At 36.3% G+C, this 13,984-nt stretch overlaps 1 protein-coding gene across 1 annotated transcript in view; it reads left to right on the top strand.

Annotated features, from left to right (window-relative positions):
* The window catches only part of LOC127986453 (PDZ and LIM domain protein 4), a 30,108-nt gene extending 20,307 nt beyond the window's left edge, over positions 1–9,801 (top strand). Inside the window, exons 4-7 of the mRNA XM_052588717.1 lie at positions 4,227–4,426; positions 5,060–5,217; positions 7,013–7,166; positions 8,266–9,801. Of these exons, the coding sequence (XP_052444677.1) occupies positions 4,227–4,426; positions 5,060–5,217; positions 7,013–7,166; positions 8,266–8,470 (717 nt within the window). The 3' untranslated portion in view covers positions 8,471–9,801. The remainder of the gene's footprint in view (positions 1–4,226; positions 4,427–5,059; positions 5,218–7,012; positions 7,167–8,265) is intronic.
* Positions 9,802–13,984: the final 4,183 nt, after the last annotated feature.

Raw genomic sequence — 13,984 nt, 5'->3', positions numbered from 1 at the left:
TAGGCTATTTCATCACAAATTGCATTTAGCATTTAGCTAGTGTAAGATTTTCTTGCCCCGAAATACATTTTGAAGTATATTTTGGTATATGATGGTTGAAACTAAATATATTTTCAATTGCAAAAATAGATTTAATAGATTGTATTTATTTATTATATATATATATATATATATAATATATTAGTGCATCCAAACGATTAATCGTGATTAATCACATTCAGTTTACAAAATATATGGTGTGTGTACTGTGTATATTTATTATGTTTATATAAATACAAACACGTGCATGTATATATGTCAGACAAATAACCTGTTTATATATAAAATATATTTATATATAATAAAAATATATGCATGTAAATGCATGTAAATATTTTAAAAATGTATACTGTATGTGTGTGTATTTATATATATACACAATAAATATACACAGTACACACACCATATATTATGTAAACTGAAACTTTTATTTTGGATGTGATTAATCACGATTAATTGTTTGACAGTACATATATATAGTGTTATGAAATGGGTTGGATGCAGCCTCAATCTATTTCTACATTCATTTATTAAGACAAACATTCAAAACAACTCATTCTGATGTTAACTTAATGAATCCATTAGCAAGCTTATCTTTATCCCTGATCATTTCAGTCTGATCTTTATGTTGTTTTGAGAGCATGCCATGCATTTTTGCACAGAAGCTGGATTGAGATGTTGGAGCTTAAACTGCACTTACTCATGTACTCTATTCATATTCAGTGAGGCTATTTAAACAGATAAGATGACAAAGAATTCTGTTTTTCACGTTATAAGTGGTCCTCAAGGGAACAGATAACATGATAAAAAGCATATGAACCTATAATAGCGTTCATACTCATAGAAAAGTCTTGTTCAATGTTTTAAATGAGCTGCTAAGAAGAGCTGGCTTCTGTCCACTCAAGAAGAGAAATGTAATTTTCATACTGACTTGTTGCCCTAGGAACATTTCTTACCATAAAACAGAGGGATGTACTGTGAGATCTTTTCATTGTCAACAGAAAACTGAGCCTCTTCCTGAAAGAGATGAAAATGTGGTTTGCAGATGAATCTTTCTGCCTCCTGCTGTGGAGATGAAAGCCACAGTTTGACTCTTGTGAACGTTTATTCACCCAAAAAATGAGAATCCTGTCGTTATTTATTCACCTTCATGTCGTTCCAAACCCATAAAAATGTCATTTTTTGGTAAAACACAGTCGGCTAAGTCATGCATTTTGAAGTTGACTCTAAAGAGTTGATTCCCGATTCATTTTCTTGATTCGTTCTGGTCCAGTAATTGATTTGCACCAATCACTAAACAACAGGCTAAAATTCCTCATTTAAAAAATGGTACACTATCAGACAAATGTTTGGAATAAAGGTTTTTAATTTTATGAAAGAAGTCTTTTCTGCTCACCAAAATACAGTAAAACAGTACAATTGTGAAAAGATGCTACAATATTCCAAGTTTTCTATGTTTTATTTAACAAGGCAGGTTAATTAAAAAACAAGATAATGACAGCCTGGCAGGAGAATTAATATCTCCTGAGAAACATATATTACAATACATAAATCACATAAAAAACATAAAATCAATCTCAGTTAAAATATTAATTGTATTACATATGCATGTACATATAGTACATTAATATTTATATGATGATTTTTTTTACATGGTATTATATGCAGCAATTATGTATGGCAACAATATTTTATGTATACCTTTGTTAAATGCATCTGCTAAATGAATAAATGTAAATGTATACAAAACATTTTGTAATATTATAAATCCATGTCCGTCTAAAGTGCTTTACATGTACTTACAGGTTTTAGGAAGAATGTATATACACATCATATGCATCTCTTAAAATCTATTACTGATATTGTAAAAATACATACTTAAAAAAAAATGTATAGTAAAAATAGAAATATTTCTTCAGAATTTTCATCAGAATTTGTTAATGCTTGTTTGATCTGGACGTAGATGAACTGGACTGGTATTTCTGGCATGCAGACTTATGAATTTGGCAGACGTTCATACTGAGAAAAAGTTCTTCTTTTCTCAGAATTAGTCTTTAGATATGCTACTTCAGACAAGCTGTTTACCAAAAAAAAGGCATCTCTACTCCGTCTGCAAACAATAACACAAATATGTTTCTTTAAATGATTGCTGATGTCATAAAATGTATGCTATAGATTGTGTGTAAGTGTTGTGTTGACCGTTGAAGGTAATATGTATGATGGGAAATTGTGTGCAACTGTCAATATTTACATATTTGTAAGTAAGCTGTTTATTAGGTGCATGTCAGACTTGTCAAAGGCTGTTTTACTCTTCCAGTCATGGATCGTGCTGGACTCATACACAACGATTCACTCAACTCACAATGAGATACGATTCACAATACTGGTTTCACAATACGATTTTATCATGATTTTTTAACAAAATCGCAATTTAAGACAAATTAAAAATTAAAAAAGATGTCAAAATGCTGCACGTTTCTTTGTAAAATTACAAAAAAAAATCCTTAATTAAATATATATATAAATGAATAGAAAAAATAAAAGAAACATTTTCATATAAATCCAAAATACAATCAAATAAAAGCTTGGATTTATTTATTTAAGAAATTTCAGCATGCCCACATTTTACATCAGAAAATGGGCCTATAGAGAAAAAAAGCATTTAAAGCAAAAACAGAACAGTCCAACTTTATCTTTATGAAATTATGCTAAACGCACACAGGCTCAATGAGACGCAGATTCACTCTCTGCCAGCAGGTGGCGCTTATGGACCAGCAGAGATACAATGTTTTTTTGGCTACGACTGTAAACAAACCAATGCTGAACTACTTTAATATGCATTATACAGAGACGAAATGAAAGAAAATACCATGTAAACTCTTCTGAAGAGTCTTCTAAATTCATATTCATATACATTCACATCACGATTCGTTTAACATCTCAACCGACTTGAATCACCACATTTTCATTGATTTTCAACCGGCTCGGGGATACATCATAACGTCCCTACAATTCAGAATAGGGCTGGGACAACGCCGTCGAGGTCATCGATGACGTCGATGCAAAAAATACGTCAACGCAAAATATGCGCATCGATTCGTCGACCTTTTTTTTATTTCTCTAAAAAACATTTGCAAAACGTTTACCTTATGTGCGCTGAATATACGCGATGGCCGGATCAACATTCTGTCCAACGTTATATAACCAATCCAGGGGTTTTTCTGCATTGATCTTTTTTTTTTGGCGGCTGTCAGAGCCTTATTTGATCGGTGAGTGATGACAGGGCGCATACGAGAGAGAGCCCCGGCTGCGCGCGCACTCTCAGTCTTCAAACAACACGAGCGCTTCTTGCTCTCTCTCCCTTGTGCATATTAATCAAAATCATTAAACACGATAGAAAAAGGGCGAAACACCAAAGTTTCACGCGCGCTCGTGCACTCACAGTCTTCAAACTACACGAGCACTGTCTTGCTCTCTGTCTCTCTCTCTCTCCCTCGTGCATATTAACCAAAATCATTAGACACATAGAAAAAGGGCGGAACGCCAAAATTTTACGTGGAGCATTCAGAGATTTTTTTTTTCTCCATGACAGGCTGCTGGCTCCCACTGTTAATTTTTTTTTTTTTTTTGGAAAAGCACTGTATTAGCTTAAAGCCCTGGTTACTGTATTCTTTCAATTGCTCTAAACAAGTATTTTGGGTGACCTTTTTTATTGAATGCTAGACATCAAGTTGTTGATATTTTCATCTGAAAGAATTTTTTTCAGTAAGCTAGGCCTTAAGTGTTCAGTAAGCTTGTTTCAGTAAGCTATGTGTTTTCAAGGCTTCAAGGTTTTATTGAATGCTATCTCTATACAAGTGCAAAGTAATGCATTCTTAGTCAGTCTTTTATTTTGTAATTTTAAGAGCAATAAACATATATTGCAATGTTAAGGAATTCATGTTTTTTTTTCATTCAGATATGTAAATCAACATGTATAAATTGTTAGTAGTCAGTTAATGGGGAGATAATTGAAATCGAATCGGTCTGAAAAAATTAATCGTTAGATTAATCGATGCATCGAAAAAAATAATCGTTTATCCCAGCCCTAATTCAGACAGGATTTGCTTTCTTAGCAAAACAGTTAATAATTTGCATTGGTATTTTGGAATTTTTGGAATTCAAATCACTTTTTTTTTTTTTCACAGACCTTTCGACCAATCAGCAGCGGCTATAGCCCCACCCCCAAGAGTCCGTCCCCGAAGAGTCCCATCACAGGTGCTGTGCCCTACAACAACGGCACCTCCAGACCTGCCTACAACAATCCAGCCGGCCTGTATTCACACAATAATGGAAATGGTGCCCTACCGAAGCAGATGGCAGGCCTCAGCCTGGGCTCCCCTCACAGGTGCTCTTCACACATGCATTTTTCTTTGGAATAACATTTAGAAAAATCACGCGAGCTAAATTAGGTCATTTCTGCTTCCACTTTAACTGTACACTGCTAACTTCAAGCCAGCACAAACCACACTGCTCCTGCAACAGCCAGAAACTGATATTTATGATTGATCAAGGAAGCAATTGTGAGCTTCTACAGCACAGGTCCTGTCCTCACAACAATAAACACGTCAGACTGAAAGATATTACAGCTCTTCGTGCCTATTGTTATGAAAACTATAGTTCATGTTAGAACGGGGTAGTGAGTGAAGTCTTCAGGGAACATCTGCTGCACTCCTATTTAGCAAATATCCCACTGTTTACTCTGAAGATGACAAATCCAGTGTTTATGAATTCCTCCTGTACACTGATCTCTCTCATGGAAACTTCCAGCAGGAAAAAACATAATTGTAATAAATATTATTTCCAAATTTTAGAATCGCAAGTTTAGTGCAGTATGCAGCTTTACTGTGTTTAAACGTTTGACACTGGCTTCCATTCCTTCAGCTTTTATGAATAGCGTGATGCACTGAGAAAGTGTTTGAGGATGGCAGATGTTTCTGGAAGAGGAAGAGATCTGCATGTGTTTTCCTCTCCGTTTCAGCCCTGATCTGCCAGTGAATTCATCAGGAAACCGCAACGGCTTCGACACGCAGTCAGACGTCTACAGGATGCTCCAGGACTACGAGGAACCTGTGTCAGCTCCCAAACAATCTGGCTCCTTCAGATACCTGCAGGGAATCCTGGAAGCTGAGGACGGCGGTCAGTGTTACTTCGTTTTATTTCTCTCTCCTAAAGTATGTTGAAATTGTTATTTACAATATAGTCTTTTTTTCTGAGAATGTGATTTAAAAAATGGATATATCATATTTCTTTTTTTTCTGTAGTTTTATCAGTTGTATTTGTTAAAGTCTTAATAATTCACATTTTTCTGGTCATGTGAAATAAACTAATATTTGCACTTCCAAATATTCAAGCTTTAATAACCGTTCTGATAGAAATAATGTCATGCATGTTTGGAACAACATGCAAATAAACAGAGACTGTTTTTACACAATAATTAATGAAATTAGAGAAATGTATGCAGCAAATTTGACATGAATCTACATGAACTTTTCATATCAGTATGTGCAAAGGGAACAATAAAAACTGTGATGCTTTGCTGTTTGTTTTTGTTGTATGCCACACTATTTTGAAATTATCATGCTCCTTAAAAATGCCTTCAGTAAATGCATATGATTTTTCTTTTGGCCCAGATCATTCTGTAGTCTCTTACAGGCTAAAAAGCTCCCAAAATGCTGTTCTTTATGTCATATGAGCCCATAAATGTGCTTTGTCTAAGCCTGATCCCGTAGAGAGGCTCCTAGACTGCGCTATACTCACACTTCACATTCTCTCGCACACTGAATTAAAGCCCCGCGGAGCCTCAGGACTCAGAGATCGAGTGTGTAAGTGTGTAATTAGTGGTATTCGTTGACAGGTTTGGAGTTGTAACCTGTCCCATCAGTGGTTGGGAATAACAGAGTTAATGACCTCACTTTGGCACAGCAACAGTCAGATGATGGAGGATGCACCACTGTAACATTAATCCGTCAGATTGTTCTCCGATGTTTCCTCATCCAGCAGCAGGGTGGTTTTGAGCTCATGCATTCTGGGCTTGAAACGGAGAAGACAGGAGGAGGCCTTGGTGTCTGTATGCCCTGAATCTAACACACACCTGTGATTTTCAGCTACGCCTGCGTGGAGAACAGCGTCTGATCTGGGACTGAAATGTGAAAGACATTCATTTCCGTCCGTCTCTTGTTCCAGGGACAGCTGCTGAGCACACATTTTGAGTTATTTCAGTTTTTAAAACAAAAGAGTGTTATCAGAAGAGCGAATTTGTATGTGAATCAATGGAACAGCATAGTTGGAGACAATGTTGGGAAAAGTTACTTTTAAAAGTAATGCCTTACAATATTGCGTTAGACAGTTATATGGAGTCAAAATAACGCCTTATATATACGCAAAAAAATTACGATTTGCAAAAGAAAATAAAGTTTTGCAAACGAAAATTAAAGTATTGAGGAAAATAAATTTGCTTTTTGCAAACAAAAATTAAGAATTGCAAAACATAAATGAAACAGCGCGAAAGCAATGATTTTGCAGTACATATTTCCCATGGTCATATCTATTAATTTATCTGCAGCGCTGCTTTTATTTTCATTTATGTTTTGTAATTCTTTATTTTTGCTTGCAAAAAGCTAATTTATTTTCCTCAATATAAAAATTTTTGTTTGCAAAATATAATTTTTTTTTGCGTATAAATAAGGCGTTATTTTGACTCCATACAGTTATGCTGCCTCATTATGAAGAAACAAAATTTAATTTGAGTGTTTGAATTATTATAATTTTGCTCAAATATTTTGAATTCATACATCTGCAACTTTTTTTTAAGTGATCCTATCATGCTTTTTCTCTTTTTTAACCTTCCTGGTCTTAGAAGAATAGTTGATTACTCACTGTATTTGAGCATATCGTATTCTGTGCACCTGACTTGAGCTTGTTTTCCTTGCAGGGGTCTCACCGGTGGACAGACACGGGGTCAGAGGCTTGCGTTCCCCTGTCAGATCCCCCGTGCCAAAGCTGGGCAGCCCCATTGCAGCTCCTCTGGCACCCATCCCCGGCTTACAGAAGCTGCCGCAGTGCACACGCTGCGCAAACGGCATTGTGTAAGTCTGGCCTTGTGCTTCTTATCCGTTTGTTTAAATGCATAGAGAAAAGCCCCTGAATAAACATTTAGGAAGATGCACAATATTGCAAGTGTTTGTTTCCATATCTTTGAACACGAGCCTACAAGCTTTAACTTTGACTTTAACAATAGTGGCACGTTCACTGAGTATGAACCTGTTAATGAAGCATGTGTTCCTCCCGCTGCACAGGTGATCCAGATATTACTCTAGCGCTGTTGGCACTTTCCCACAGTTTCCACTAAAACTGAGTAAACAGTGAGGTCATATGATAAGGAAGTTCCACAGAAGAGTGAAACAGTGTGTTTATTGTACTGTAAATCCTGTTGACTGATATTATAGCTTTCAAATGTGGGACTGTTCATAGAGATTAATAAAAGGAAGTGGATTCCCAGCTGATAATAAAAAATAAACCTTCTGAAAACATTTTCTTTAACTCTTTAAGTGCCACCCCCATTTTTGAATATGGATGTGAAAGTGCACTATTCAAATTAAAATTGTTATGATTCATGAACGTTTCATCATTTAAAAATAAATAAAAATATAAAAGCATCAAAAAGTTGAAGGAGTTAAAATTACAGTAAAGAAAATGTGCCATTTTTTATTCCATTTTATATAAAAGAAATATTTGTCAAAATATTTTTTAATCCAAAATTGCTATAAAATGAATGCCTTATGTCTAAATAAGTTATGTTACAAACTTGAAGTTGATCTTAAAAAATGTATCGATTTTATTTAGGGCGTTATACCACAAACAGCCACTGGGTGCCATCAAAACTCCATAGAATTTTTTTAATGTATTTTTCTTTTACAACTATCTAAATATCTATATCAATATTAAAAATGCCACCAAATATCGAATCTTAGGACTCTTTTGTGACCGTATGTATTTTGTCAAGACAAAAAAAAATAAAAAGTTTTGATTCTAAAAGACCGTAATACACTTTGTAACATGACACCTGACTCCACCCACTAAGGGGGAGGAGCCCTCCAGAAGATTTTTAAATACCATTTCCAAGGTAACGCAATGTCCAATTTCAATATGGTTTTCACAAGATTAATTTTAAGTGTCTTATCACAGGGGAACCATCGTGAAGGCCCGAGACAAGCTCTATCACCCCGACTGCTTCATGTGTGACGACTGCGGGCTGAATCTAAAGCAGAGAGGATACTTCTTCATCGATGAGAATCTGTATTGCGAGACGCACGCCAAAGCCCGAGTGCAACCTCCGGAGGGGTACGACGTGGTGGCAGTGTATCCCAACTCCAAAGTGGAACTGGTCTAAGCACACACACACACACACTTTAACCCAAACACACACACACACACAGGTTTTCCATGAGGATTTGTCTCAGCCAAGTGGAAATGAGAATAACAAACTGAAATGTCTTCTTCAGCCCCTGCTCAACTTTAACCTAGACTCTGTAGATTGTTAACCTTATTCCTCCCTAACATTCATACAGAGCAGTTTGGTGTTGCTTTATTAAGAGGAAAGTTTGAAACGCAAGATAACTGAATAGACAAAACAACATCTGTCCACCTACATTCCAGTGGCACACCAGCGATTTATTTTCCTGAAAGCTGTGGTGAACTGAGGTGCTCGAAAAGACCACGAAGAATGTCCCGAGCCATGTGGAAAATGGAAATGGTAGTCATTTATTCAGAAAGTTTGGGACACTGTGTTTATTCTTTGGCTGAGAAGCCAAGACGTGTTTTTTTCTCTCTTGCTTCCATCAACAAATCGAACTTTATCTTTGCTGTAAACCGAAGAAAAGGAGACAGCATTACGAAAACTGCATTTGATTGGCTCTGAGCAAATTTATGCTATGTGCATGTTGTGTGTGCATATGATTTGACACCTAATGATCATTTTCTGTCAATTTCTGTGGCAAATATGCAATGCATTCTCAGGAGAAATGTCTAGGGATGGTTTCTCATCAGCTATCATCATGGTGAAGACAATACTGCTAAATCAGGCCACACATACCAGCATCTTTGATCATTTAGGTATTTCTTGGTGTTTTCTGTCATAAAGCAAGCTACCTGAGAACATTTGGTTTAGATGTTTCTTGATAACTCAAATATAGCACCTCCTTGAGTAATGCAAAAAAAACGCCACATGGTCCAAACGTGTCGGCAAGCAATTCTGACCGCGTTTGCATATCTGCGTACAGTACGTGATTTAAACTAGATTCATTGTAATGGTTTGGATGACCAGAATGGTGAAGTAGATATGCTTCTATTTGCTTCTCTGTAAGTGATGAGGCTTTTGTAAATTCTGTAAAATGTTGGTTTTGAGTGATATATATGTGTGGGTTTTAAAAATGTGTAACTCATAACTCGACTTCTTTTTGTACTAAGGACCTTCTGTAAATAATTTGAATGCTAACAGATCTTCTAGAAAACAGAAAACAGTTGCTTATAGTCGTATTAATGGAATAATTTGTCATTCCAACCTCTTCTGACTTTATTCTGTTGAACACACATGAATAATCCTCATGGTGTACAAGCTACTAAAAAAGCAGCGTGAAAGTATTATTAAAGTAGTCTGTATGACTTGTGTGCTGCCCTGTGAGAGAAACCGTATGATAAAATTGTGTGCAGAAAACACCAAAATTGTAGTCATTATTGTGTTGCAGGTTAGTTTTCAAAACTGGTTTAAACTATTTATTTCTTCTTGGAATTTTGTGTCTCATTTACAGTCATAAATATGCATGCAAAGTTTCGACGCACTGAAGTGATAAGGTTCAATTGAACCCCGTTGGTTTTCATAAAATTTGCCAAAATTCAACCATTTGGAAAACAGCAAATAGTCAGTTTTAAAAACATCTTTCACTGCAGTTGGCTTGTTTTTTCAAAGCAGGTCATGCAGTCAGAAGTTTCCATGGTTGAACGGAGCACGTTCTCTCCCAGCTGAGAGGTTTGAATGTAAAATGAGAAGGGTTTGTGTTTTCAGCTGTCAGGGTCAAGCTGCACTTCTGATGCATTGCTCTCGCTCAGTGGCCTCCTCATAATCAGAAGCAGTTGCTTTTCACATTCCTGTTCTACTTTTCCTCTACCCCTCACCATCTTGAGGACTCCTGCAGTTCCTACATGTGTGATAAAATGACCCGGTCTAAAACACGCAGTGGTTAATATTGCGGCAAACCCTCAGACTCTCCATCGCTTTTGCCAAACTTGACTCAGTGAATGTTTCAGGTCGGGTCATGCTAAAAATATCGTGCAGCATGTTGGTATTAAATAATGAGGCTTTCTTCTCAAATCTTTGCCGTTAAAGGTGTAACCAAAAATGAAATGATCAGGTATGATAGGTTTCTGCTAAAGAGATTTCTCCCACCGTGTCGATGTAGGACCCTTGTGTAGTTTTTAACACTTTTGTCACCCTCACATTTGACAAAAAATATATAACTGTTAAAAAATAATAAAGCATTGGGTCATAATTCGTATTAATGTAATCGTATCCCTCTGGGATTCTTCATTTGTGGGCCACATCTGACATGTTTTATTCTTTCAGGAAAATGAGTCTAATATATTTTAGTCGATTATATTTTTCATCTTTATTTTTAATTGGGGGAGGGGGGTGTTTTATGATACTATGCAATATTAAAATATTATACAATTTTATGAGCTATTTTTACCAATATTATTATTATTTTAAATATTCTTTCACATTTCCCATTAATTTCCTATGTCGGTTGTTTTTTACCAAATGCATCCCATGCTGATGATTTTTTATTATTATTATTATTCTCATAGCTAATCCAGCAAAAGTTAGCAAGTATCATTTCATTAAATAATTTAAATGTCAAAATGTTAATTTTTTTTTCGGTCAAAAGTGCATAAAATCTCCAATTGTAAGTCAATAGTAGAAAATCTGTGGTTGCTTAGCTAGATAAACAAATAATATCTTATGAATTTCTCTTCAGATAATTTCTTCCTTCTTCCTCAATAAAATGTCCATAAATGCATCCCCTGACTTCTGAAGCACCAGGAAAACAAGGTATGACCACGCTGCACCTTCTATAAAATCCAGCATGGAAATGTATGGTCATTTCAGTTTTGAAGCATGGTAAAAAGCTCGCTGGGAGATCCAGAGGCATGCACACAGAAGCAGATCTCTCTTGTGCTGGCAGACACTTCTCAAGACCAAGTTTGGACAAAACTGTGGAAGGCAGATGTGGAGAGGGCTGGGATGGAGTACGGTTTCGATTAAGGGCAGAAAAATAGAAGCAGACATCTGAAGATCATTCTGTGCAACATGACTAAAAATAAACCAAAAGCCTTGTGCATTGTAAAAACCATCAGAAGGAGTCTCCAAAAACTCCTGAAGGCCAGCTCCAAGTTACTCCATATCTGCATTCAACGAATAATCAGGAATATAGTGAATTATGAGCATATACCGGAACATTTCATACGTCACAGATATGATTCATAATGTGTTCTTGCATGTAATCACTGCAATAGTAGAATGTTTCATACATTAAATAGAAAGTGAGAAAGGAGTATTTCCTTGCTTTAATGTAGTTTCATGTAAAAATAGTTTCATTATTCATTTTAACATCTGGTACCTGACATAGAACTGGAAATCCAACACAGTGATGTCTATTTGATCATTTTTAGACAATCTTTTCCACCACCAGTGAGTGGAAATCGCTGAAATTTGTTGGTGAAAAGAAAGGGTTCTACTAAAGCAGCCAAAGGCACAATCTTTGAGTTTTTCTCTTTCTTTACTGTATTTGTGTGACAAAAGGGCAATCCTATAGCAGAGCAAACCGCTGTATAATTAGTGGTTTCACAGAATCCAGCAGCTTCTCAAAACACTTCTTGATGTCATGGTCTTCCTAAACAAAGTTCCCTAAGTGTGCTAACCGAGGTCATTAGAGGCAATAGGAGGGAAACCCCTGCTCTCCAAGCTATAATAAAAACAATAAATGTTCTTTCATGCATAGCCAGAACCAGCCAGACACACGGGTTGCCAAGTGCAGAACTTTTAAACTCAGTTTTTCTTTCACAGATTGGATCGAAATGTTTGCATGAACATGCACGCTTCCCAGAGTACGGTTTTGCAAATAGAGGGACTGTGTGTGTGTGTGTGTGTGTGTGTGTGTGTGTGCTTTTAGAAAATGTAGAATTTTGTTCTGTTTGGGCTTCAAATAGTTGCTAAATGAAGGGCCATATAATAAAGTCTCTTTCTTATGCACAAGACACATAATTCATAAACATGTTTTGTTACAGCAGGTACAGCTCCATTATATAAAACTAATCCTTTAAGTGTTATCATTTGTGGAATATAATAGTCGAATAAGGCGTAGTAGAATATAGTAGCTATATTCATGCTGTATGTTAAACCATTAGCCCGAGAGACACGAGGATGGAGCGCCACCGTGTGCTCCACGGAAGACATTACACTGAGGTCACTGTCCCATAATCAACTCCACAGGACACTATAAACACACCATTGATACACACACACACAACTATAGGGGCTCAAACAGAGGTTATATGATTGTTAACATGATTATTTTCACACTAAGTTGGTGTTAAAAAGTAACTGCAAACTCAAGAGACGTGTTGTTACTTGTTAGAAAAGCTCTAGAATCATGCCTGCAGATGCAACATGGTTGAAATAATTTAAACACTCTTTGGCCAGTGTAAAAAATATCTTAGAACTGCTTTAAACCATTTAGTTTTTATGCACGTAAAAATGTAAATGATATGCAGATGAGGTTACGCATGGTAAAACAAGGCATTGTAAGCTCCATATATGGTGATTTCGGGGAGGAGTCGAGATGGAGACGCACACACGCTATCTTCCCCTGACTGGGATTGACGGATTTTTGCGCAGGTTCTGGTGTATGTATGGTTTTATAAATCCGAAAACTTTCGGACGTACGCAAAATCTAGCTTTTGTGCCTACATTAAATTTTAGGATGAAATCTAGTTTTATAAGTGAGATCACAGCTCTTTTAACTCCTAACCCAGGTGAGATGCTTCTGATGATTTTTTTTCTGGTTCAGGAGTGGCTTGGTTCTAGGAATGTGAAACCTGCAGCCCTTTTCCTGAAGACATCGGAGTGTGGTGACTCTTGATTACTGACTCCGACTTCAGTCCACTCCTTGTGAAGCTCTTCCAAGTTCTTGAATCGGCTTTTCCTAATAATCTACCCAAGACTGTGGTCATCACTGTTGCTTGCGCACTTTTCCTACACTTTTTTTTTCCTTCGTCAACTTTCTATGAATATATTTTGATACAGCACTCTGTGAACAGCTAGCCCTTTCAGCAACTACCTTCTGTGGCTTCCCCTCCTTGTGGATGGTGATGATGAGGATCATCTTCTGGACAACTGTGAAGTCCGTAGTGTCTCCCGTAATAGTGGTTACATGTTCTGAACTAGACTAAGAGGTACACAGTTATTTGGCTTGGTTCAATGCAATTAACAGTCTATTTTCTGTGATGCAGATAACTAATGTTTTAAGCCTATGGTTCGGACAAAGACCCCACTGATTATCAATGACAATTAATATTATATATCAGACTGCATTAAATGCATGAAGACCTGACTGATTTACAAGCCAGTAGAAATTAATCTCACTTCTTAACCATATAAACTTCACAGCCGTATTTATATTCTTTTTCAAATATGATCTCTATATTCTCCTGTATGAGAATGTATTTATATGTTTTGGGGGGGGAAGCTATAAATTCTTTAGTGAAATGGAGATAAATTTAATTAACTAAACCGATTTTCAATAAAACAAGTAATGCGTATAAATGAATGGGTGCCAGCAACCACTGAATA

The sequence above is a fragment of the Carassius gibelio genome, chromosome B21, assembly GCF_023724105.1.
Source record: "Carassius gibelio isolate Cgi1373 ecotype wild population from Czech Republic chromosome B21, carGib1.2-hapl.c, whole genome shotgun sequence".
Classification (NCBI taxonomy): Eukaryota; Metazoa; Chordata; class Actinopteri; order Cypriniformes; family Cyprinidae; genus Carassius; species Carassius gibelio.
The sequence above is the reverse complement of the archived record's forward strand: the minus strand, read 5'-3'. Positions and strand labels throughout refer to the sequence as shown.